The sequence below is a fragment of the Suricata suricatta genome, chromosome 3, assembly GCF_006229205.1.
Source record: "Suricata suricatta isolate VVHF042 chromosome 3, meerkat_22Aug2017_6uvM2_HiC, whole genome shotgun sequence".
Classification (NCBI taxonomy): domain Eukaryota; kingdom Metazoa; phylum Chordata; class Mammalia; order Carnivora; family Herpestidae; genus Suricata; species Suricata suricatta.
In genome coordinates, this window is record NC_043702.1 from 146,676,295 (window position 1) to 146,700,725 (window position 24,431).

The 24,431-nt window shown below is 38.4% G+C and overlaps 1 protein-coding gene across 1 annotated transcript in view; it reads right to left on the minus strand.

Moving 5' to 3' along the window:
* Positions 1–4,161: 4,161 nt before the first annotated feature.
* Positions 4,162–24,431, minus strand: part of KIF14 (kinesin family member 14) — a 52,271-nt gene continuing 32,001 nt past the window's right edge. Inside the window, exons 22-30 of the mRNA XM_029933137.1 lie at positions 23,211–23,311; positions 18,199–18,293; positions 14,731–14,955; positions 14,331–14,515; positions 10,950–11,108; positions 10,247–10,369; positions 6,491–6,565; positions 4,958–5,093; positions 4,162–4,588 (exon numbers count right to left, since the gene is read on the minus strand). Of these exons, the coding sequence (XP_029788997.1) occupies positions 4,209–4,588; positions 4,958–5,093; positions 6,491–6,565; positions 10,247–10,369; positions 10,950–11,108; positions 14,331–14,515; positions 14,731–14,955; positions 18,199–18,293; positions 23,211–23,311 (1,479 nt within the window). The 3' untranslated portion in view covers positions 4,162–4,208. The remainder of the gene's footprint in view (positions 4,589–4,957; positions 5,094–6,490; positions 6,566–10,246; positions 10,370–10,949; positions 11,109–14,330; positions 14,516–14,730; positions 14,956–18,198; positions 18,294–23,210; positions 23,312–24,431) is intronic.

Below are 24,431 nucleotides of genomic sequence, written 5' to 3' on the forward strand. Positions count from 1 at the left end.
CAACTTCAACTTCACCCAAATCACCACTCAGAACCTTCTCACAACGTCAAAGCGACATCCCAAAGGGGTGACAAGCACATGTCAGAGTTTGATTTCCAAGTTGCTACTGGGGAAGAGGCCTTGGAGCAAGTCAGTGCCAAGAGATCTTTTTGGTGGAGAAATTTTACAGGGAAGAGAAAAGTTAAAGAATTACAGGATAAAAAAAAAAAGTTTCCTTGAAGAGGATTTGGTTAGTCAACTGAGTAACCGTATCTTCCCAGAAGTTTATAACCTCATTTGTTCTAGCAAACATTCCTCAAGCACTTTATCAGGAATGCTAATTTCTTCCCAGAAGGAGGCTGTGAATCATATCATGGAAAAAGTGGTGCCCTAGACTAGGTTTGAGATAGTTTTCTGCCATCCTTGAGTGATTCATCATCCACTTGAACCAACTTTTGTCCTTGATTATGTGGTGGGGAGGGAGCTTTGTTCCAGAGAAATAGGGAAAGAATATGAGCTCAAGTCTAGGAACTTGGAGAAGTTTCTTCCTTTTCTGTTCTTGAGTAGTCAATAGGTTAGGTTTATCTAAGAGCCCGCAGGGTGTGCCCTCCAAGGACATCACCTGGAAGGTACAGAAGATAAGTGTCCTGGGTGCTTGTAGGAGCAGCGGGTCTGGGCAGCAAGTCAGCGGCCCAGGAGTGGCACAGAGGAAGGGGATGTGTGGAGGGAGGAGAAGGAAACCTAACAGGGACCTGGGAAGCCTCAATCCTGCTGACCGGGGAGGCCTAATGGAGAGAAAATGAGGGCCCTGAAGGGCAGATGCTTGATGGTGTAGACAAATCCAGACATTGTCACTGAAAATTAGCCAGAGAGACAAAAAGCATGATTCGTTCTCAAAAGAGACTGAATTTCCTCTTATATTCTTAGAAACCTATCAGCATCTGAATTCAGGGGATTTGGTGGTAAGAAATGTGAAGAGCCACGTGCTTAATCAAAATGGTGTCCTCCTGAATTCTTTCTTGACTCCATCAGTGGTGCTCTGGTGGTTCTCCTGCACTTCAACATCGGAGTGTTGTCGTCTTCTGCGCTGAGAGGTATTACGTTATGAACAACTGGGGATCCAACAAATGGGTCTTTCACAAGTCCCTGATTTGAGGCAATCTAAGCTTTTTAACATGTTTCTGTGACTTTGCACTAGAAGTATGGCTGTCATTAGAGAAATAATTATTGGAATAAGTGGAATGAACCTGGTTATCAGATGATATTAAACTACATGCCCATCGTCCTCTTCTAAAAAGCCCATAAGCCAATAATGGTGAAAGGAAGAAAGATGAGAAGACTCCGTCTTGATTGTACCACACAATGACTGTAATTTGCACGCTCCAGAGCACAAGCTTGCCTGATGACTCACGCACAAGCAGCTGAATAGATAACCTTCACTGAACCGAACTGACACCTTCCCCCCTCCTCTGTGATAAATGGGTTCCTACTTTCCATATTAGAGAAAGCCTCAAAATCATTATCGGCACAGAGTTAGGCACAGCAGATTTAAACCTGCTAATCACCAGGGCACCTGGAGGGCTCGGTCAGTTGACAGGCCAACTCTGGCTCGGGTCATGATCTCACGGTTTGTGGGTTTGAGCCCCCATTGGCGTCACTGCCGTCAGTGCAGAGCCTGCTTTGGATCTATCCCCCTATCTCTCTGCCCTTCCCCCCTTTTCAAAAATAAACATTAAAAAAAAGGCTAATTAGTTAACCAAACAATATTTTGCTAAAAAGTGGAGAAGGACCTCAAGAAGGACACACCTATGTCCTACTCACCTTCCTGGGGCTGATGAGATACTCTTTAGCCCTTTTACTATCACAGAACCTAACGGCAGCAGATCTATTTTCAAGTACGCCATGTTTAAAGCAGTGCAGTACAACTCAGTGCAGTACCGGAATATTACGAGCGGCACAGGCTAACACGAAAAGTGATCCCATAAACACTGTGACAAGGGTTTAGTTGCTGGTCATGGGAAAGAGGGACAGACACTAACGTTCACTAACAATCCACTACATGCCAGGACCTATTCCTACATTTTTCTCATTTAATGCTCAGGTAGGCCGTGAGGAGGGGCATTACTGTTCTTTCTGCAGGTGAGAACATGGGTAAGAAGAGAGCAAGCAACTTGTCTAAGGTTATACCCCAAATGTATGAAACATGTGTCACTCCAAAGCTCATGCTCTTTCCACCACAGCAATGGGGACAAATCTATTCTGGACAACCACCTGCAAAGAGGCAGGGCAATGTTAAAAAAAGAAAAAAAAATCCAAGTAGTTGTCCTAACATTATTTATTTAGTATTTCCTAATTATTTGCTTTGTGATACCAGTATAAATATTATCACAGTTACATATAAAACTATTAGGTAACTAGTAAAACTATTATCAAGGCAGAGCTATTACAGCAATTTTGAGTCAGAAATAAAGTAAATGAACAAAACCAATAAAATAAAAATACCTTAGGCCAAGAGATAATTCTGAAGCCAATAAGATTTATTAAAGGCATTCTCTTTATAACATTCTTATCAGTGCACATGATTCTATAGCAAATATATTTTTCATCATTCATTCAAATACTGCATAACAATTTATTTGTAAGTATAAATACATATATATATACATATACAAAATTTTACAACAACACTAATGGGTTTCTGACCAATGAACTTATGAGTTTAGAAAGCAGAGGGTAAAGATTAAGTACCAAACATTAAGATGAAAACTATGGTACTGAACTATGGTACAGAACTTAGAAAGTTCTTCAAAGTACAACCTTCAAGAAAAGTTCTTAAATGTACATCTTGGTGATAAAACTATAAAACTTCAGAGCAAAAGTGCTACTTTCGGCAGAACGTTGACAATTAAAAGTATGTTTAGGAATTCAGAAAGAATACAAGCTCAAATGCCAAAAAGAAAACGAAAGCAAAATTTGCTACACTGTACCATTTTAAAGCACCTGGCAATGCAGCTCATGCTTTATTCACACAGTTCTGGCTACAATTACCAGTATTCTCTCTGGAACAAGGAAATGATCAAATTTACTTATGGTATTAACATCTGATTTTTACTAGTCCTGTCAAAAGTGCAAGTGGTATTTGCAAGTGGAAAGGGCAAATGCAAGGACCAGGTTATTTACAAGAATTATTCTCCAAGAACTACTCCTCATCACCCACGCAGTCATCACGTATCTTTCCAAATTACACATATGTTTGTGGTCAAAAACATCAAGTCAGTTCCCTAATGAAAGACCCTGAAAGTAGAATATTCTCTTTATTATTTGATTGCAAATCGAAGTGTTTAAAGCTGTGAGATACAATAAGGATCTTTCATTTTTACCAAATCACGTACTAACTCTTTCACTGCACATTTAAGAAAACAAGCATTATCAAGAAAAGGTCCAGCCTCTGATTTCTAACTCCATTCAACAGGTGTAATTCTATCAATATTTAATAGGTCTTAAATTATATTCATACAGCCCCCATTACAGAACGGAGATAACATAGTGAACTATTATGCCAGCAAGTCATATTATTAATATATACTCATACTATATTTAGGTAGCTACTTATAATTTGGAAAGAAAAGGAAACTATGCCTTAAACACACTATTCAAAATGGCAATCAGTTAACCTTTCAAGAAAAGAATTTTAGATTTAAAGATGCAAGTTAAGCTGCCTTAGTTAAATAAAGTGGCAACTTCACCATAAACCTCATTTACAGAGGAGAGAAGGCATAGCACAAAGGTGGCTGATTATTCACGTGTTTCCACTCATGAGAAAATAACTTATAATAACGATAGTAACCATTCACAAACAAGCTGAAGAACCAACCAGAGAGTGTATATCAATATTAAAAACAAACCTTTAAAATCCAAGGCAATGAGAACCTGGAGAAGAGACCATTCACTTGTTTTCAAACTCCTAATTTCGTTCTATTGCCGCCATGTTCCAATACAGCCGATGCCTGCGCGGAATCGCCTGAGGAAGTCCTGAAAGCACATTCTGAGATCAGGAGCCTCCATGCTTACACTGGCCACACCCAGTGCCGGACGACCCGCACACACCTACTTCTTTCAAACACTTTTTGCTGATCTCCTGCTTTATATGTTCTCCTCGGTGAGGGGATCTGCCTGCCCAGTGCTCTGCCTCTTTCCTGGATGGGCACCAAGCGCCTCTGCGGCGGAATTCATACCCACTGAATCCTACCGGCTGCGCTTTCCTCTGACGTCCCTGCGGGGCGTGAGCCGTGGAGTTCATAGACACGCTTTGGTACACCTCTCTTCCTAACGGGGTCGGTCCTGCCTGACTTAGATTGCTGTCCTTCTTCTCCGGTATCCTGATTACACGTTTCCCAAGGTTTCAACAAATTAGGACTTTCTTCAGGTTCAAAAAATAAGAGGAGTGACTTGACCAGAGATTCTAGGCCCCTGTGGCCGCCTTGAGGTACTGTCTCCTCACAGCTGTCAAGAGAAGTAGAGTGCATGCTGAAGTCTTCATGAAAATCCTTGGTCAAGGTGCAAAGACTTTCAACACAATTCTTGAGAAGATTTTTGTCACTGTGGCAGCCTATGCCAGGAGAAGAAAAAGTTAATTAACCCTTTCATTTGTTACCATGTATTTATTACTGTTACATGACTGTAGGTATCTTTTAGGTCAAACTAACTCTATCAAGACAAATCTAACTACTTACGATTATTCAACTTATCTGCTAAAAAAGCCCCTGGTTTTTTAGGATCTAATTACTTAGGCAACGTACTTATATATATTAAGTGGAAATGCAACCATTCAAGTTCCTATATTGATAATTAATGTCAAGGAAGGAGCACTAATTAGACTTGAGTTAATGAATTAGACTAGAAATAAAAAGAACAGATGTCTGAGAGTCCTTTAACTATAAAATTTTGGTCAATTACAAATTCCATCTGGAATATATACCTCTCAGTGCAGAAATAATAATTTGAATAATTTGCTCTAAGCAATGTTTCAACTTCAGGAATTCTGGAGCAATATTAACCATCTTCTTCAAATCCTGGTACCCAGAATTTTCTTGTAGTTCGCTTCTGAAACTTTTCTGTAAATAAAGTTTTAATATTTTTAAAAACACAATGGACTACATGACAGTAAAGCCTAGTTAATATGATTTTAATCACCAGAATCTTATGTCCAAGAAAAAGAACAAGTTTACTTTCCTCACCAGTAGTTAATTCTGTTTCTATAAGACCAAATATATTAATAATTATTCTTTTAAAAAAATAAGAATTTAAAAATATTTTTAATTTAAAAAGTTGGAATTTTTATGTTTGTTTATTTTTTGAGAGAGAAGAGAGAGCACATGAGAGAGCATGCATGCACATGAACGGAGGAGCGGCAGAGAGAGAAGGAGACACAGAATCCAAAGCAGCCTCCAGGCTCTGAGCTGTCAGCACAGAGTGTGATGCAGGGTTCAGTCTCATGAACCATGAGATCATGACCTGAGCAGAAGTCAGATGCTTAACTGACTGGGCCACCAGGGCGCCCTCCCCACCAAAAGTTTTTTTTTTAACTAAGTTTAATTCCCAGTGTGGGGCTTGAACTCATGAAAGGGAAATCAAGAGTCACATGACCTAACAAATGGGCCAGCCAGGTACCCCAAGAATTTTAAACTAATTTTAAATCAAAATCCAATTGTCCTATAACATGGGAATGAAATAAAACCACAACACCCTTTATTACCCAATATCATAAAAAATAAATTTATTTAATTTTTTAGAGTTCAACTTAATATCTCCCACTCATTTTTATTTAAATAAAAAAATTCAACCCATAGATATTTCTCTTCTTTTAACACACTGATTATATACTTGGTTTATATTTTTCAATTTACTTCTAATATGAAAATAAAAAATTTGTCTAATTCATCTATATTTTAAAATCTTTAAGCAAGTTGATTATTAAACATAATATTTTTAAGTTTATTTATCTTGAGAGAGAGAGAAAGAGCGAGAGGAGTGAAGGAGGGACAGAGCGGAGGAAAGAGAGAGAATCCCAAGCAAGCTCCGTGCTGCCAGCATGGAGCCTGACAGGGGCTCACTGGATCTCAGGAACCGTGAGATCATGACCTGAGCCGGAATCAAGAACTGGATGCTTAACCTACTGAGCCACCCAGGTGCCCCTATTAAACACAATTTTTTACCCAATGACTATCCCAGCAAAAGCTGACAATTACTAAACTAGGAAATAGATAAAATACATTAATATTAATCAATTTCTATATAATATCTTATATATTATTAAAACAAATAAGTTACGACACCCAACAGGAAGTAGCTAGGGAGCTACTGTACATGCTTCAACTAAACACGCACAAAGGAATTATCTGGCTAAGGATGAACGCTGAAATGAACACAAGGTGTCTGCACTTAAAGCAATTGAAATGATAAAATACACCAAAGAAAAGTAAACACAAAAACGATTTAAAGCTTCTCTTACTGTTTTCCACTCAGCAAAGATGTTTTCAAGAGATCCAACCAATGCCATGGCATTAGCTTTCATCTGTTTGGTAACCTATAGAGAATGTTAACATATTTTAATATACGAATAATTATTTACAAGTTTAAAAATCCTAGAATTCTATGGGACATGACAGGGAAGAATTTTAGTCTAAGAAGACAAAAGACTCAAGTTCTTTTATTGGGACTATAATTAACTAGCGGCAGTACCTAGATCATGTGAGCAAAATTTCTTTCAAAATAAATTATATACTGATTCTACATTAAATATAGATACCCTCTGATGTTTGTTATAATAATAGCATTTTGTCTTAAATATTTATAGGAATGAGATTTCCAAGACTTCTCTTGGAAGAAGGTGAGGTAACTAATATCAAGCAAATATTATGCTTCAAAAACTACATATACATTTCACCAGTTTTATTAAAATATATTTGACAAATAACATTGGATTGGTTTAAGGGGTACAACATGGTTCGATATGCAGCAAAATGATCACCGCAGTGAGTTTAGTTGACGTGCATTACCTCATATACTTATAAGCCTTCTTCCTGTGATGAGCACTTTTAAGATCTACTCTTTTAGCAACATTCAAATATACAATATCATAATATTAGAAATGATACACACAGTGCTGTGTTTTACATCCCCAGCACTTATGACTGAAAGTTGGTACTTTTGGACCACCTGCACCCATTTCACCCACCCCCACCCTCTGCCTCTGGTAACCACTTATCTGTCCTCTGTTTCTATGAACTAAGCGTTATTTTTAGATTCTGCATATAAGTGAGATCAGATAATATTTGTCTTCCTTTGTCCAAGTTACTTCACTTACATGTTTTATTATTTGCTTCTCAATTACAGCCCTATGCTGCACATGCAACTGTCTCCCTTCTACAAATAAGAAAACGGATCCCACGCTCCTAAGACTCAGAACCAGGGTGGAAACCCCAGTGTAAATAAATTCTAAGCCTTTGCTTTTGTGCTGCTCAGTGCTGCCCCCTAAGGTGCCTTCTCGCTTAATCTCTGCCAGCGGATTCTGTTCCCACACAGCTCTTCCCTAGGCCTTAGATTTCCTGTATCTGGTTTAAAAAAAAAAAAAAATAACACTCAAATTCCTTTTTTCCTTGACTCCAATTTTACAATTATAACTCCTATGCCTTATGGTTGAGTCCATTTTCTATTTCTTCAGATTCTTTTCTTTCCTTCTGTAGGTTCTTGAGTTTTAACTTCAATGGAATACGATAAGCTAAAACCCCACCATGACTAAACACCATGGCAAAGAAAGTGAGAGGAAGGGAGGTAGAGGTCTGCATGAAATGCAGATAACATGAATTTTATGCAAGATGGGCCTGACTCACTTGCTGTTTATTTCCTCAAAACAATGGCAAAGCTAACATCGGCACAACGCTCTACGACGCACTGAGCACATTCACACGCACGGCTTCATCTCTACTTTGCATTAACTTATTCTGTAGCCCCTTGCCCTTACTGCCAGCAGACGTTCTGTTTGCAAACACTGACAGAGTGTTTTAGTGATAAATGGAGCTGCTGAGCCAAACCACGCTGGAGATGTCAGCAGTGGCCGGAAGTCCACTTTCTTCAAAGCTGCAGACAACTGAAATCGGCCTCATGTCTCCTAGAATATGCTTGGACCCACATATCTTGATCTAGTGCCAAAATGAGCTCCTTTTGAATGTGCTTTTATTGTAAAAATAATACAAAAACACCAGGTGAGAGAGGCAAACATACACAGAGAACAAGAGCAAGCAAGCTGAGGCCCCTAAGATTTGCCTGGCACGGAATCCTTAGAACAACCTAATGAAGTACATATGGTCATCATCACATTTTAAACATTTCTTTGAAAACTTTTAAAATGTCCTGTATTTATTTTTGAGATAAAGGGGAACAGAGCATGAGGGGGAGGGGCAGACAGAGAGGGAGACACAGAATCCAAAGTAGGCTGTCAGCACAGAGCCTGATGCGGGGCTTGAACTCACAGACCATGAGATCATGACCCGAGCTGATGACAGGTGCTGAACTGACTAAGCCGCCCAAGCGCCCCAGGTCATCGCCACACTTTAAATGGAACAAGTGGGGCTCAGGTAAGCAGCTCATGGCTGCGCAGGAAGTGGGACAGCAACTTAATATTCACTGTCTTCTCCAGCTTGGAGACAGTTTGGGCAGAGATTAATCTATAAAGCCCTTTAGTCTGAGGAAAGGAATGGAGATCGCCTCTGGCCTACATGGAAAGTTTCCCCCCAGATTAGGAAGCTAGATGTACATTAATGAAAAGGTTTTCCTAAAAGGAACATTAAAACAACAACAACAACAAAAACCCCTGACTTACCTAACTTTCCTGCCTTCCTGGGAACAACTAGCCAGAGGGGTGGAAGCTAATAGTCCTCCACCAGATTAACTTTCCTGAGCCAATCATTATGTATGTAAATGAGGGTCCACCCTAGGGGGATGATCTCAGGAACCGAAACACCCCCAGGTGGCGCTATCACAGCACACTGACTCCAGGGAAAGAAAGGGAAGGGGCAGAGATGGTTCTGACAAGAAGTTGTTACAATGAGACTGAAACTCACAGTCAAGATTTGAACTCACTGACTCCCCAGTTTGTTAACAGTAACTCCCAAGGAAGGAACTTAGTGCATGAACAATGGCTTACAGAACTTATGTATGGACATGCTGAGCTTTGGAGTCAGGTGGGTAGAACATAAAACCCTGGCTCCAGATGGCCGGACGAGGCACTCCAGCTCAGTGAAACGCGTAGGAAGATGAGTAATTGCCACCTCGCATCACTATTGTACATAAAGCACCAAGTCCTAGAACTGTCACGGGGGGGATGATTGAATAAGTAATTTAATAAATAATGTCACAACCTAGGACACAGGTATCATTACACAGGACACTCGAGGAAGCAGTCAGAGCACTGACTTGAGTAACTGCTGGGCAATGACAGAGACAGGTTTCACACACCGCGCCACCTCCAAGACAGCATTGGTCTTACGCTTTCATGTTAGTTAGCTGGAGAAGGCGGGCAGGAAGCACACTTTAGGAAGTCACTCATATCTGCATTGGTTCTGTATCTTGATATGAAGTAATAGATTGAATGTCTCTGGCAAAATATTTTTAGTTCAAAATATTGGATCTATAAATGGTAGTTTCTATTCTTAAACTGAAAAGTAGAGACCTCAACAAAGATCAAGAAGAAAAAGACAAGCAGAAAGTGAACACTAGGTGTCACCACCACACTCCATTCTGCTCTCGACTGTATCCACGGGCTAAATTGTCAGGAACAATACTGAAAATTATACAGTAGAGGCTGTGGTAACTCACGAGTAACTTCGGAAAGTATCACCATGATATACTGATAACATCAACCTTCTCAATAAAAAAGTTATTCAACACAAATTAAAATACATAAATTTATAAGAATCCAATATATGGAACTAATTAAAAAAATTTTTTAATGTTTATTCATTTTTGAGAGACGGAATGCAGGGAAGGGGCAAAGAGAGAGGGAGACACAATCTGAAGCAGGTTCCAGCTGTCAGAACAGAGCCCGACGTGGGCTCAAACCCACAAACCCACAAACCGTCAGATCATGACCTGACCTGAAGTCAGATGCTTAACTGACTGAGCCACCCAAGAGGCTCAGAACTAATTTTTTTAAACCACCTTTACAGACCATCTGGTACTACATAGAATGTTCTTTCATTCCTCTTACCTCATTTTGGGTACATTGCCTTAAGAGTTCATGCTGAAGTTCTTTTGCTTTTTCCTGTCCAGAATCTAATAGAATCTTCATTCCTAAGCCTACACCATCACAAAGAGCATCCATGAAATCCTCCTAGAAAAAGTTTTAAGCATTAACTGAAAAACTCAGGTTTTATGTTTTTAAAATATTATCAAATAATTGTTATAATTTCTGCTTATTTTAGGACTAGAATAAGTTCCAGGTTTATTAAATTCAACCAAAGCTGGAATGAGATCTAATAGTCTATAAGAAAAGTGGCAAACCTGTAATTAGCATTCCACATATAACGTGCTATGAAGAACGTCTGTCATCTCAGGCAGGACATACATTGCCAGAACACAGTAACATTCTAATATAATACTATGTTTTCAATGGCACAAATACTTAAAGCAAGTAAATACAAATTTTCTAGAATTATAAAGTTCTTTAAATGTTGATTGGCTGAGTAGGCGGCTATCACGAAAGCAAAGATCCAAAAAGTAAAGTGAGGATTCCAGAATTATCCAGTACATTTAACCAACTTAGACTGAAATAGTTTTAAATTATATTGCTAAACTAATAAAAGTATGAGCTATTTCAAAATAAAAACAACTTCTCATGCTTAGTGGTACTATTATCAGAAGTCTACTGTTCCCTCAGATGAAGTCTTTCAAAACCAATATTACCAAGTTACCTGAACACTGATAGCCTTATTGCTACTGTTTTCCAGAAAATGTAGCTTGCTCCCTTTAAGAACTGCTAACTGTCCCACATACTTTACAGCTTGTTGCACAATTTGGATTATTTTCTTCTGAGCCTCTTTTACCATTGACGATATATCTGAACAGCATCCCTATAAAATAAAAATGGACCAGTTTATAAGATACATGAGATTACAAAGGGTGACAAAGAAAAGAAAAGCAATTTGAAAAAAACCAAATTCTGCATTCATTGATATAGTGACTATGCTTCATAAAACTCTCAGTCAGGGGTACCTGGGTGGCTCAGTTGGTTGAGCACCAGACTCAGGTCATGGTCTCTTGGTCTATCAGTTTGAGCCCCACGTCGGGCTCTGTGCTGACAGCTCAGAGCCTGGAGCCTGCTTCTGACTCTGTGTGTCCCTCTGTCTCTGCCCCTCCCTCACTCACGCTCTGACTCTCCCTGTCTCTCAAAAATAAATAAATGTTTAAAAAATTTAAAAAAAGTCTCAGACCCAGAAAACATGTAATCTTACAGCTACTAACGAGGATAAAATGACTAGGATATAGTCTCTACCCTCAAAGACCTTACACACTAATAGGAGACATAAGACAAGTATGCAGTCAACTAATATAAGAAAGAAGCAATAAATGAATGTCCCCCACCCCCCAAAAAAAAGAACAAAACAGTGGCTCTTTTGCCTTTGAACTTTTCCTGTCCTGGAGCCATCTGACAGATGGTCGGCAAAGATATTTTCTTTTATCAAGGGAAAAGGAAGAGGGGAAGGAAAAGGGGGAGAAACCTCCCTTCAAACAAAAGGCTTCTCCTACACCACAGTACACATGCCCAATAGGAGGTGCTCCCTGAGCTTGTCTTTCCATTACCTGCCAACTATAGTGACTCTCTTCAAAACACTTCTCTTGGCCTGCTTTCTTGGACATGCTTATAATACTGCTACAAGGTAAGAATCCTCACACCCTACTTGGGTAGTAAATGTAGTCACTAAATTCAGTTGTGCCAACTTAATGTGTCTCCTGAGCTCCGTCTAACCTCCCCTCCAGGTCACCTGTTCCCTACATCTTTGATTCCTTATATAAAACATTTCCCATAGGGCTCTAGGTTGCAACCCCTAAACTCAAAGTGTTCTTTCTAGGCAATGAAAAGAAGGAAAGAAACGACATACTAGTTGCTCTAATAGGTACTTTCTTATCACATCCATCCATCTGATCCTCATAACAACCTTGCCAGATAGGCCTGTTATTTTTATTTTCCCAGTGACAAAATGGGAGACTCAAAAAGTGAAGCGGCTTGCCCAAGGACCTACCACGAATTCAGCATGGGTTCAAACACTGGATTTCCAGATGCCAACAGTGCATTTTTTTTTTCCTGTTCCTGAATTGCCGCTCAGATCTAAGAGCCAAGCAGGTATATCTCCAACTCTCTTCTCCACCCACCCTCCACTGGCTTCCTTCTCCAGGCTCTAGCATAAGTCAGACCTCAGGTTCCGGCTCCCCAGCTTTGCCTTTCATTTTCATGGCTCTGTGCTCAGAGCATCTTCTTTGTCTCCTTCACCCACACCTGTTTGCAGTCCACCTCTCTGTCTTAGGGTCACTCTGTTTCCTCACCACTTTTATCCAAAGCGAGACTTCATCCAGGGTGAATTTTTTTTATCACTTCAATAACAAGCATCCAACCGAGCAGCTATCATATGATGAGTCCTTGCCCCTCTAACTGCCCAAAGCTTACTGCCCAATGAGGTGTTCAGGCCTGTAAATATGATATATTAATTTTTTTTTAATGTTTTTTTTTTTTAATTTTTGATACAGAGAGAGACAGAGCATGAGAGGGGGAGGGGCAGAGAGAGAAGGAGACACAGAACCGGAAGCAGGCTCCAGGCTCTGAGCTAGCTGTCAGCACAGAGCCTGACGCGAGGCTCGAACCCACGAATGTGAGATCTGACCTGAGCCGAAGTCGGAGGCTTAGCCGACGAGCCACCCAGGCGCCCCAATATGATATATTAAAGGCCATAATAGGTGAAGTACAGGGTTATCAGGAAAACAAATAAGAAGAAATGCCTAACCAAGTCATAGAGAGACCCAAAAAGACCTCCTAGGGAAGAATGATGGACAATTGAAAATAAACATTTGATTTCAATTTGATTAGCTCTCAATTTGATTTAATCAAACAAAATTTCCAAATCCTGTCCAGTAAATAACCCACCCAGGAAGTATTTGATACAACTAACATTCTACTACAATAGTAGAATGAAAAAAGTCTCTTGGTGGGTACTATAAGATTTGTTCAAATATTCTAGAACATTTTGTCATGAAGCCAAGTGAGCCATTTTAAAAAGTGAAACCTATGCCATCTGGTATTTTCAGATCTACTTTCCTCATATATTCAAGGAATTCTCATGGAGGAGTTCACTGATATGGTGGATGACTGGGTATTAACCAATATCAAATTCCCTACTTCTTCCATGGTAATAGAACTCTTGATTTTTCACGAGGTACACCACTGTCCAGAATAAAAAAATAATTTCCCAATTATACTTGTGGCTAGATGTGGTCATGTAATGAAGTCCTGGCCAAAGATTTATAAAGAGAAATGTCATATGGAAATTTCTAGAACCTACCCTTAAAAGAAGGCTCATTTGGCCTTTCCCTTCTTTGTCACTTCTTCCATCCTGCCACAATGAATTCAGACAGGGCTCCACCACTAGGGGGGACCAGAAATAAAGGGCATGCACTGGGCTTGGCAGAAAGGTGCACTAGGAGGAGCTTAGATCTCAAGGTATGAACAGAGCCACCATGCCTACTTCCAGATTTCATGTGACAGCCAGTGAGCTTTTATCTTACTTCTTTTCACAGTCATACCTAATCTCACTTGATATAAGGTAAACAGAAAAAAAAATTATCTTTCTTGACTGTATATCAGTGGGCTTGTGACTCACTCAGCACAAGTTGATACCCAATACATACATAACCAGGGCACGATTTTGCCTTTCTTCCCAATAGCCATTCTTGAGGACTAGCATAGTATAATGTGTTACTAGTTACATAACAGAACAGGCTACATATCCTGTGCCTCCGTTTCTGCATTTATAAAACGGCGATTAAGAACAGTACCCACTTCTAAAGTTGTTATGAGAACTGAATGAGTTAATATTTGTCAGTCACTGAGTACTCTCAGTGCCTGGCACAGAGGCAATAAACAATAAACAACTATAGAAAACCACACTTTCAGAATTGCAAAACAGAAATCACTTCTGTAAATCCTACAGATCTAATTTTGGGGACGATGCAGACAGTAGAAGGTCAATAAGTACTTGCTGAATAAATGAATCTTTCAAATGACAATCAGCAAATCAATTTACCTGCAGAAATAACTGTAAGTAGCTTCCGAGTTTTTTAACCTCCTGTCTCAGTTCATCTTCGAGTCTTGCTGTGCTGGTACCAGGTAGAATATCATCCAGCCAGTGTTTGATGAGCACCACAAGCTGCCCAAAAGTACACGTGACCTGGACAGTAAGTGACTGGGTTGCTCGATCAGAGGAGAACACTTGGAAGAAGAAGAAAAATTATTGGAAGAAATAATCTCCAAATAAAAGATTATTCAAGTCTAGGATTTGGGTTAGGGTTAGGATTTAAAATGTTTATAAAGCATTTTACCATGGTCAGAAAACGTATGCCAAATGTGAGAGTCATTCAAAAGAAAACGTAATGTGCAGAAAATAATCATTCATGTAAGTTAGTAAACACAGTAAGGTTGCTTACAGTTATCTTGACTTTCTTCATCTTGTTCTTCATGAGCTTTGGAAATGGCAAGTAGTCCGTGATAAATTTTAAGAAAATTATTAATCAGGCTGTCTGCCATGGTTTTTTCTTCATCATAACTCTGTCCAAGAAAATCTAATGATGACCCAATCAATTCTTTGCAAATTCCAGGAAGAAAAGATTCTGCTGACCTTGGGGAAATAGTGCTCGATTTCTCCAGTAAGCCTGTATTGGCAGAACACAGCCATGTTAAGCCTACTTCTCAGGCACAACACTTTCCCCAAATGCATTAATGCAAGCATATTACGGGCTCATTCACCAGCAAACTCAAAGCAGGCTGCTCTTATTTCAATGCACCCTCATTTCTACTTGCCAACGTGAAAACACAAGCCCGTAAAGGAGGTCAATTAACCTCTCAATGGCGTCAACCCGTAGGTTAGTAGTTCCTCAACAAGGTAAGTAACAGGACAATGCAAATAAACTAAATAACCATTGGTTTAATCTCCTTCTTTACTTACTTTTTGGGAACACCTAAGAAACTGTGAATTGGTGAAAACAATGGCAGTTACATGAAATAAAATAATATAAACATAATAAACATAAATATAATATAAAGTTAATTTAATTAATCCATATGCTGGGAACCTGGGCAATAATAAAGCAAACTATACTAAGAGGAATGTCTCAGTAGCTCTACTCTTAATTTTTCCTTCTCTACGCATTCTATAACCAAAATAGGCTAAAACCAGTGATGTACAGTTAATATATCACATCTCTGGGAGACAGACTTTCAGCATCATTTTCTAAGCACTATCCAAACCAGAAGTAAATGGAAAAGCTTGAAGGAGCTCTTTTGGAGCCCCTGGAAATACCTTTATACTGGAATGCTAACTCATGAGTATAATGATTCTCATTTAATAAACAAGATTATTTTTTTGGTCCAGTTCATTGGCAATACAAACAGCAAAGTAAAAGAAAGGTAGAATGAGGGCGAAGGATGGGAACTATTAAGAGGCTAGAACAGGGGCGCCTGGCTGGCTCAGTCAGTAGAGCATGAGAATCCTGAACTCGGGGTCATAGGTTCGAGCCCCATGTTGGGGGTAAAGTTTACTAAATAAACAAAACAAAACAAAGTTATTTTTAAAAAGAGTCTAGACCAAAAATGAATTTGATTTTAGAAGAGAAAAAAGAAAAGCTCTATCACTGCAGGGTAATAATATCCTTATGATAACGATTATAATCTAGTCATCATAAATAGTTAACAATATATTCTCTGTTTAAGATAATGATGTCAATGCATTCTAAAATCCAGCATCTGGGCACCTGGGTGGCTCAGTGAGTTAAGTGTCCGAATCTAGATTTGGGCTCAGGTCATGATCTCATAGTTGATCTCAAGCCACACGCAGTGACAGCACAGAGCCTGCTTGGGATTCTCTCTCCCTCTTCCTCTGTCTCTCCCATCTCACCAGCACCCCCACACTCCTTGCATGCACTCTCTTAAAATAAATAAAAATTAAAAAAAAATAGTGGCAGGGAGCCTGGGTGGCTCAGTCAGTTAAGTGTTCAACTTGGGCACAGGGCATGATCTCACTGTCAAGCCCCTTGTCAGGCTCTGTGCTGACAGCTCAGAGCCTGGAGCCCGCTTCTGTGTCTCCCTCTCTCTGCCCCTCCCTGCCTCACAATCTGTCTCTCTATCTCTCTTAAAAATAAATAAACATTAAAAAAATGTTTTTACCCAAAAAGAGTCTCTTATGCTTTGTTTCCTTCTGTCTTTAAAAAAATAATTTTTAAAATAAAATAAATAATAAATAAAAATAAATAAAATTCAGTATGAACATTTTAAATGCAAAACTCTAGTTTAAAAATATGGCCCTGGATGCCTGGGTGGCTCAGTAGGGCCTTGGTTAAGCGCCCTACTCTTGATTCTGGCTCAGATCATGAAGTCACAGTTTGTGAGTTCAAGCCCCACACTGAGCTCTGTGCTGACAGTGCAGAGCCTGCTTGAGATTCTTTCTCTCTGCCCCATCCCACTTGCTGGAGTGTGTGCTCTCTCTCAAAATAAATAAACTTACAGCAATTTTTTTTTCATAAAAAAATAACAACACATTTGGCCCTTAAGGTGAGAAGTTAAGACACTTGCTCACCTTCCTGGAGTGAAAAGTGCACCCTCCATAACCCCACAGCCTGGGCGGGTCCACACTCAATGCAGATAGGAGATTCCCATTTCCCTCTTTGAAAACTGCAAACAAGCAAAGACCTTTTGTATTTCACTTACTCTTACTCTAATAATACTGAATAAATAAATTGATGCCACAGATACATGACTTTTATTGTGCTGGTGAACAAAAAGCCTACAGCTTACTTTGTTTTCCCTTAGATTAAATAAGATAATTATCTTCCTAAAAGGTAATTTTGTGATTAAAAAGAAAGAAACCTAATTTCTCTATTTTAAAGTCAAGATGAAACATAATTTCCTTTTTTTTAATGTTTATTTATTTTTGAGAGACTGAGAGAGATGCAGTGTGAGCAGGGTAGGGGCAGAGAGAGAGGCAGACACAGAATCTGATGCAGGCTTCAGGCTCAGAGCCTGATATGGGGCTCGAACCCACGAAACATGAGATCATGACCTGAGCCGAAGTCGGACGCTTAACCAACTGAGCCACCTAGGCACCCCGAAACACAATTTCTTTTATGACTACTTGTGCCCCATTAGTGCCTTTATCAAACAGATTATTAACTTATATAGCAATTTTAAAACTCTTTGTTTACCAAGGTGTGGTCTATCCTCTGTAAAGTGTGCATATCTTACGTATATAGCTTATTGCTTTTACATACATGCGCGCCCCCTCTTAGATCAACGTGCGCAAAGTTTCCACCACAACCACATTCCAACAGCTTCCCTCTGGAGCCATTATTCTCTTCTCGACTGCTCTGGCTTCTGTCACCATAGATCCATTCTGCCTGTGCCTGAGCTTCATAGAAATATCATACAGTGTGTACTTTTTGTTACCTGGTTTCTTTCACTCAATAGAACATTTTTGGAATTCATCCAGGTTGTTGAGTGAAGCAGTCGTTTGTTCTTTTTTTTATTGCTGTGTAGCCACTACTACCTGGCAGTAATTTCAGTTCATGCAGGTAGCTCGCTACACATGCATGTTTACAGTGTGTCCCCTTCCACTGGAAAATTAATATTGTAATCAATATTCACATAAAATAATTACTCACTGGAAAAATTCCAGTAGCTTTTAAGTTTTTTCTTCCACATTTGAACTAGTCACTCTATTAAAAGGCTTTGAGTACCGAATCTTAGACATGGGAAGGGCCACCCGGTCCACCTCTTCACTTTACAAACAAAGTGGAAGTTTGTAGAAGATGAAATGATTTGCAATAAGAACATGACACAGGGTAGTGACTGAGCCATGACTTGATGCTTTTCTCAGGATACAAGAAAATTTGATGAGAAAATACCTGATGAATGGGAAGAATGCAAATTCTGAATTGGGTAGGCTTGTATTTCGTGTAAACAACCAGAAATTCTTTTGTTCTTCATCAAACTCTTGCTCCTAAAAAAGATAAACCATCAGATTAGTTATTATATACCACATGGAAAAATAATATTAAGAATATTCTTTTTTTTTTAAAGGAACAGATTTTTTTTAAGTTTATTTATTTTGAGAGAGACAGGGAGGGGCAGAGAGAGGGGCAGAAAGAGAATCCCAAGCAGGTTCCATGCTGTCAAAGCAGAGCCTGATGTGGGGCTTGATCCCACAAACCGCAAGATCATGACCTGAGCCAAGATCAAGAGTCACTCAACTGACTGAGTCACCAAGGCACCCCAAGAATATTCTTTATTCTCTAAAGAAATTGGGTATGCATGTGGGTCTTTTCTATGGAAACATTTTCATCAAGAAATAGTTTAATTCATTTGGTTTACTGAGCAAGAACTTTACTTTTTATAGGTAGTGTTCCAAGCATACAGTTAATTAGTTAAATAATACATATTTGTAGAGTATTACTATTTACAGGCTCTAGATACTGTGGTTAAACATAACAAACATGGTTTTTGGGCTCATTGAACTTAAGGTCTGTAGGAAAAGAGAAATTAGGCAAATAATTATAATAAAGTAACATGTCATGAGAGCAGAGCATGCCGTGGTAGATTCTGGAGAACTTAACTTGGCCCCAGGAGTCAGCAGGGCCTCCAGGAACCATGACACTGAAGGATGCACAGGTGTTAGCCAAATGAGGAGGCCAGCCTGAGAAAGAAGGGATAGTGTTTCAGACACAGGCGCCAGGATGTGGGAAGACCCGGTGATAAAAGAAAAGTACTGCACATGCAGAGCCAAGCAAGGACCAGAAGGACTGCAGCCTAGGGCATGAGAAAGCAGCAAGGGATGAGGCGGGTAGGTGTGCGGGGCCAGCTAGAGGCTGACCGCAGATGCCAGTGAAGGAAGCTCGAATTTTATCGTGACACTATCCTGGGAAGGATTCCACACACAGAAATGATCTAGGTAAATAAATATTTAAGTAAGTATTTGCTACACAGTGTGAAAAGCATAATACCTGTGAAGTGTAGCAGTAGCATAGTGGAGGAAATGACTCTATCTTTAGTCTCCCTTTTGGCTGCCTCTTTTCCCGCAGCCCATAAAACAACTCAGATTTCTCCCTCGAGTGTGACTGGCTGTCTAGCTGTTACTCATTCTTCCTCACTGCTACTGGAAAAGGCAGCCTACCTCCAGACTGCCATTCATCTATCAATTTTCTAAACTCCAACTCTGGCCCTCATTACATCCTTAAAGCTACTCGAGCTGTGACCTGGATCTAAATCTAAAAGATCCTTTGAAGTCTCTTTCCTAACAGAACTCTCTATTACCATTGGCCCCTCAAAGAAAAACGCTATTTGTTGAAAAGATCGTTAAACAAATTACATTCTATCTAAGTCATCTAAATGTTTCAAATATAATTTTTCCCCATGAATTCCTACAAGAAAAACACAGAAATATGACTGATAACAGGGAGAGGAAAAATCAACTCTCAGTATAACTGGTAATAGGGAGAGGAAATACCAATTCTCAAAGGTAACAGTGCTTTGTACTTAGGGATGAAAGGGAAGGGTCCATTATTACAGTAAGTCTAAACTAGGAAAACCTATTCTTGTAACAGTATCACGGTTAAACCATGTTTAAACTCAAATAAAATGCTGCGCAAAGTCCTTTCGCAGAATTTTTACTTAACCTCAGGGGAAACTTTACTTTTAACCGTCCACAACACATATCAAAATTTATAGGCAGCCACACTAGTCTGTTTTATTGCAGAGCAGATGTGCGTACTGTGGCTGAGACGCGGTTCCATAATTAAGAATCTGTCAGTGTTTCCATTACCCGGAGGCATTCTCGGAGTTTGCAATTCTGTCATAAACATTCTTACAAGGCTGAAACTTCATATACAAGGTCTCTGACCAAGAGCAATTCATTCTTTATTAAAAGATATGATACTTTTAAATTATAGAAGTTCTCAAAAAAAAAAAACCTCTTTACCAAATGAAAACACCTAATTTCAAAATCTTAAAAAATATTAAAAGAAGTTTTGGTTTTTCAGCAACAATTTAAACTTCTGCTGATTCCCTAATTTTTAAAAATGTTTAATGTTTGTTTATTTATTTTTAAAATAATTTATTTATTTTTTAGTTTACATCCAAGTTAGCATATAGAGCAACAATGATTTTGGGAATAGATTCCTGGCTCCCTAATTTTTAACCTATTTTTTTCCTGAAGTTAGCAGAAAATAAGATGTAAATCACTAACTTTCAATAAGCTAAATTTAATGTTCATTATTTATTTTTAATTAATTTAAAATTCCAGTATAGTTAACATACAGTGTTCTATTAGTTTCAGGCGTATAATATAGTGATTCAGCAATTCTATCTGTTACTCAGTGCTCATCACCATAAGTGTACTCTTCATCCCCTTCATCTATTTCACCCATCCTATCACCCACCAATGCTGATTAATTATTAATGCCCATATTGTGACCCACAACTCTAAGTACACCAAGTTTGTATCTGTTTACAAAAAAAAGATAATAGGAATCTAGTAGTTATAAAATCTAGAAAGATTTATAATTTACCCTTTGAGGCATTTGTACCTCTGGTTTGAATTTTTGGGAGGCTTATGTTACTCCAGGTTAGCTTACGTACCCCAAGCCCTTCCACCCCCACGGACCGTCTTTAGCTCATTTTGGAGAGCCCAACTCTGTTCGGAAGTCCTCCAGATAAATCACCTGAAGATATCACTATCTGTTTATTGGTATTAGATTGGAAATTAGATCTCAGATTGTCTCTGAATTCCAAGAGTTACTCTTACTTAATACATATTAAGCACTCAATAATAATAAGAGCTGCCATTTATTCAATACCCACCCATCGCAGTGGGAATTTTACATACTTTATCTCTAATCCTTGTAACTACTTCACAACATCATCATTGGGCCCACGGTGGTCATCGTAGAAGCAGCAGGAGAGCAATCGTTTTTATGTATGACCTCACTTAAACTCAGTGATAAGCTTTATAGAATAGATATATATTACTGTCTCCATTTGATAGATGAGAACACTGAAGCCTAAGGATGCAATGTCACTTGCCCATGGCCACACTGCATAAATCACTATATTGTATACCTGAAACTAACATAATACTGGGGAACTATACTAGAATTAAAATTAAAAACTTAATTAAAAGATTAGAACTCAGAATTGTGATATGAACCTGTGACTTTTTATTATGCAACATTGTAGGGGTCACAGATGTGTTCCCTATGCTCAAGGAACCAGAATCTTTTAAAGGACAAGGTCTGTATTTCTTTCAGCTTGAAACACACAGTTGTTACGTATATAACATATAAGGTAACATGTATCTATTGTTAGATCTTGGCTATTTCTTACTGTAGCTTAGCAGTTAGCATACAGCAAATAGAACAGAAGTACAGGGGGAAGAGTCCCTATGAAGTAGTTCAATCTCTGAAATTTTATGAGTTTAAAATGAGTCAAAAACAAAAAAGGCCTGAAAAGGCCTGGAAACCCAAATGGATTCTGAGCTGCAGTTGAAGGTGATGAAATGGGGAAAAAAAATTATTTAACCAGAAAGATTCTGTTCTTTCATATGCAGAGGAGGGGCTATATGGCAAGGAAGTCAAGGAAGTCAGGATCTTTGGAGTCACTCAAACTTGGATTTTTGAGTGCTGCTGCTTCTCTTACTAGCTCTGAGTTTGGACAAGTGACTTAACCTCTTTAAACCTTCAGCCTCTTCATCTGTAAAAGGACAGCGCTAACCTCATGGTTTTGATGTAAGAACTACATGAGATAATACTTGGCAAGCATTCAATATATGTTCTTGATAATGATGACGCTTCTGCTGGCTGGATAAATGCCTTTGACCCTTATATCCTGAAAGTTCCCAAATCCCTTCTTGCAAGTTCTAGACCTGAACAGACACTTGGATGCTCCCTGGAATCTCAAACTCATCAGGGTCAAAAATAAACTCATCTGACTCCACCTCAGGGGGCACCGCCTTCCCCTCGTCAGGGACCCTCGCTGGACCGGAACCCGCCACGCAACCCTGCGGCCGGCCACGTTCTTGCTGACTCCTCCTCCTGAATACGTATAACTCTGGACTTTCCTCCAGTGCTTCTGCCTGACTCAACTTTGGGTCTTTATCAACGGTTCCTCGGGTTTCCTCAGTGCCTGGTCTTTAAGGACAAAGAGTATTTTTTATTCATCTTTGTATCCTGAGACATAGCAGACAGTAGTCTTGTTTAAAAACAAACTAAGAACTATTTATTTAAAAAGACGTCTTTGTTTAAAAACCAAACTAAGCAGCTAAATTGGTTCCAAGACCAAGGCCTTTCTATGATACCATTTTGCCCTTCTGTAACCTAAGTATCTGAGGTCTAAACAGAGCTAGTTTTTTCTCAAAAAGCATGTATTCACTGTGGAAGTCTTTTATATTTTTAGTTAATAAGCAGCATTTGTCATATATAGAAGCTCTCTATCACCATGATTTATTCTTCTGTGATGTTCATACTAACTTGACAGCATTTAAAGTTCTATAACTTATACTAATAAAATATCATAGAATATGCCAAGTTCTTGAAAAAGGGTAATTTAAAAGTAATAAACACTATTCATTTTTATAAGAAATTAGATTTATGTTTTTTATGTCGTAAGTTATAAATATGACTTTTAAAAAGGTTACTTATGCCTTAAGTCACTCTTAAGACTTACATGGTAAAATGCCAACCATTTTTGGCATAACTGACCGATAAACAATTTAATGCCCCAAGTGCTGTAATTTGATCAGCAACATACTCTTTCTCTTATATTACTCGGTTCCCTGCACAGATATATTCATTATGACAATAGTTCTTTTAAAATAAGGAAATGATATACATGTATACCCAGAACAAAAAAATTAAAATGTCTTTACCTTCTTCTAGAAAGGGAAGAAACCGGTGCATTGGTAATGTCAGGTTCCCATTCATCTTCAGGATCACAAAAGATATCTTCACTTTTGTTACTACTATTACTCTAAAAAGTATATATATGGTTTCTATTATGTTGGGTTAAAAATATTTAGCCAAGAAAAAATGTTTATGTTTTTTAAATTACAAGTAAAAAATTAGCAAAATTACAGGTAACCCGATAGAAGTCTAAAAATATCACATTTCTGATAAAACAAAAAATCAAGCACATGATGCTAGAAATTGCATTAAAAGAGCTCTACTAATAAGATAGAAATCGTTAAATGATTCAAAAAAATAAACTTGGGATTTAGAAGACATAGTAAAAATAGAAAAGATAAAACCTCAGAAAAAAGATTTATAAATCTGACAACATTAAGATTCAATCACTTTCTGGTTAAATATATTAATTCTGATAATAATCTGAATTTTAAGTATTTGAGGTAATATTAAAGTTCTAACAAAATACATATAGAGCTTGATTTAGAAATAGGATAATTATATAGAAAAATAATCAAAGAAAATTGCAATGAACAGCTGAAAGTAGGAAGCTAATGAAGATAATGAAGGTAACTCACATACCACATTTTAATGTGTATGTCAAAACAAGAATAATCAAATGACTTCAATACAGTATTTTTTGCTGTTCTAATTATACAAGCAATTCACAATCATAGGAAATTTGGAAATTGTTAAATTATATTAATTTTTAATATTCTATTAATCTGTTCACACAGTTATAATTGTGGTTTCAAACTTTTACATTTAAGTTTAAGGGAAGAAGAAATTTCACAGACACAAAGAACTTTGTATCATTTGTAATGATCTTCAATGCCTATTATGTGCATTTTACATAACTACATTTATATTTCCCCACTGCTGGACTTTTTGGTGTTTCTATTTGTTTGTTATTTTAACAGTCAGAATTAAAAATATACCTGCACATATTAGTTTTTAAATGTTTTTTATTTTTTTTCGAGAGACAGACTGATCTGGGGAAGTGCACAGAGAGAGGGAGAGAGAATCCCAAGCACAGAGCCCAACGTGGGGACCAAATTCACAAATCATGAGATCCTGACCTGAGTTGAAATCGGATGCTTAACAGACTGAGCCACCCAGGTACCACTACAATCATAAATATATTAAAACAAATCAATATAAGCCCATCTACAGGCAAAAGTAAAATA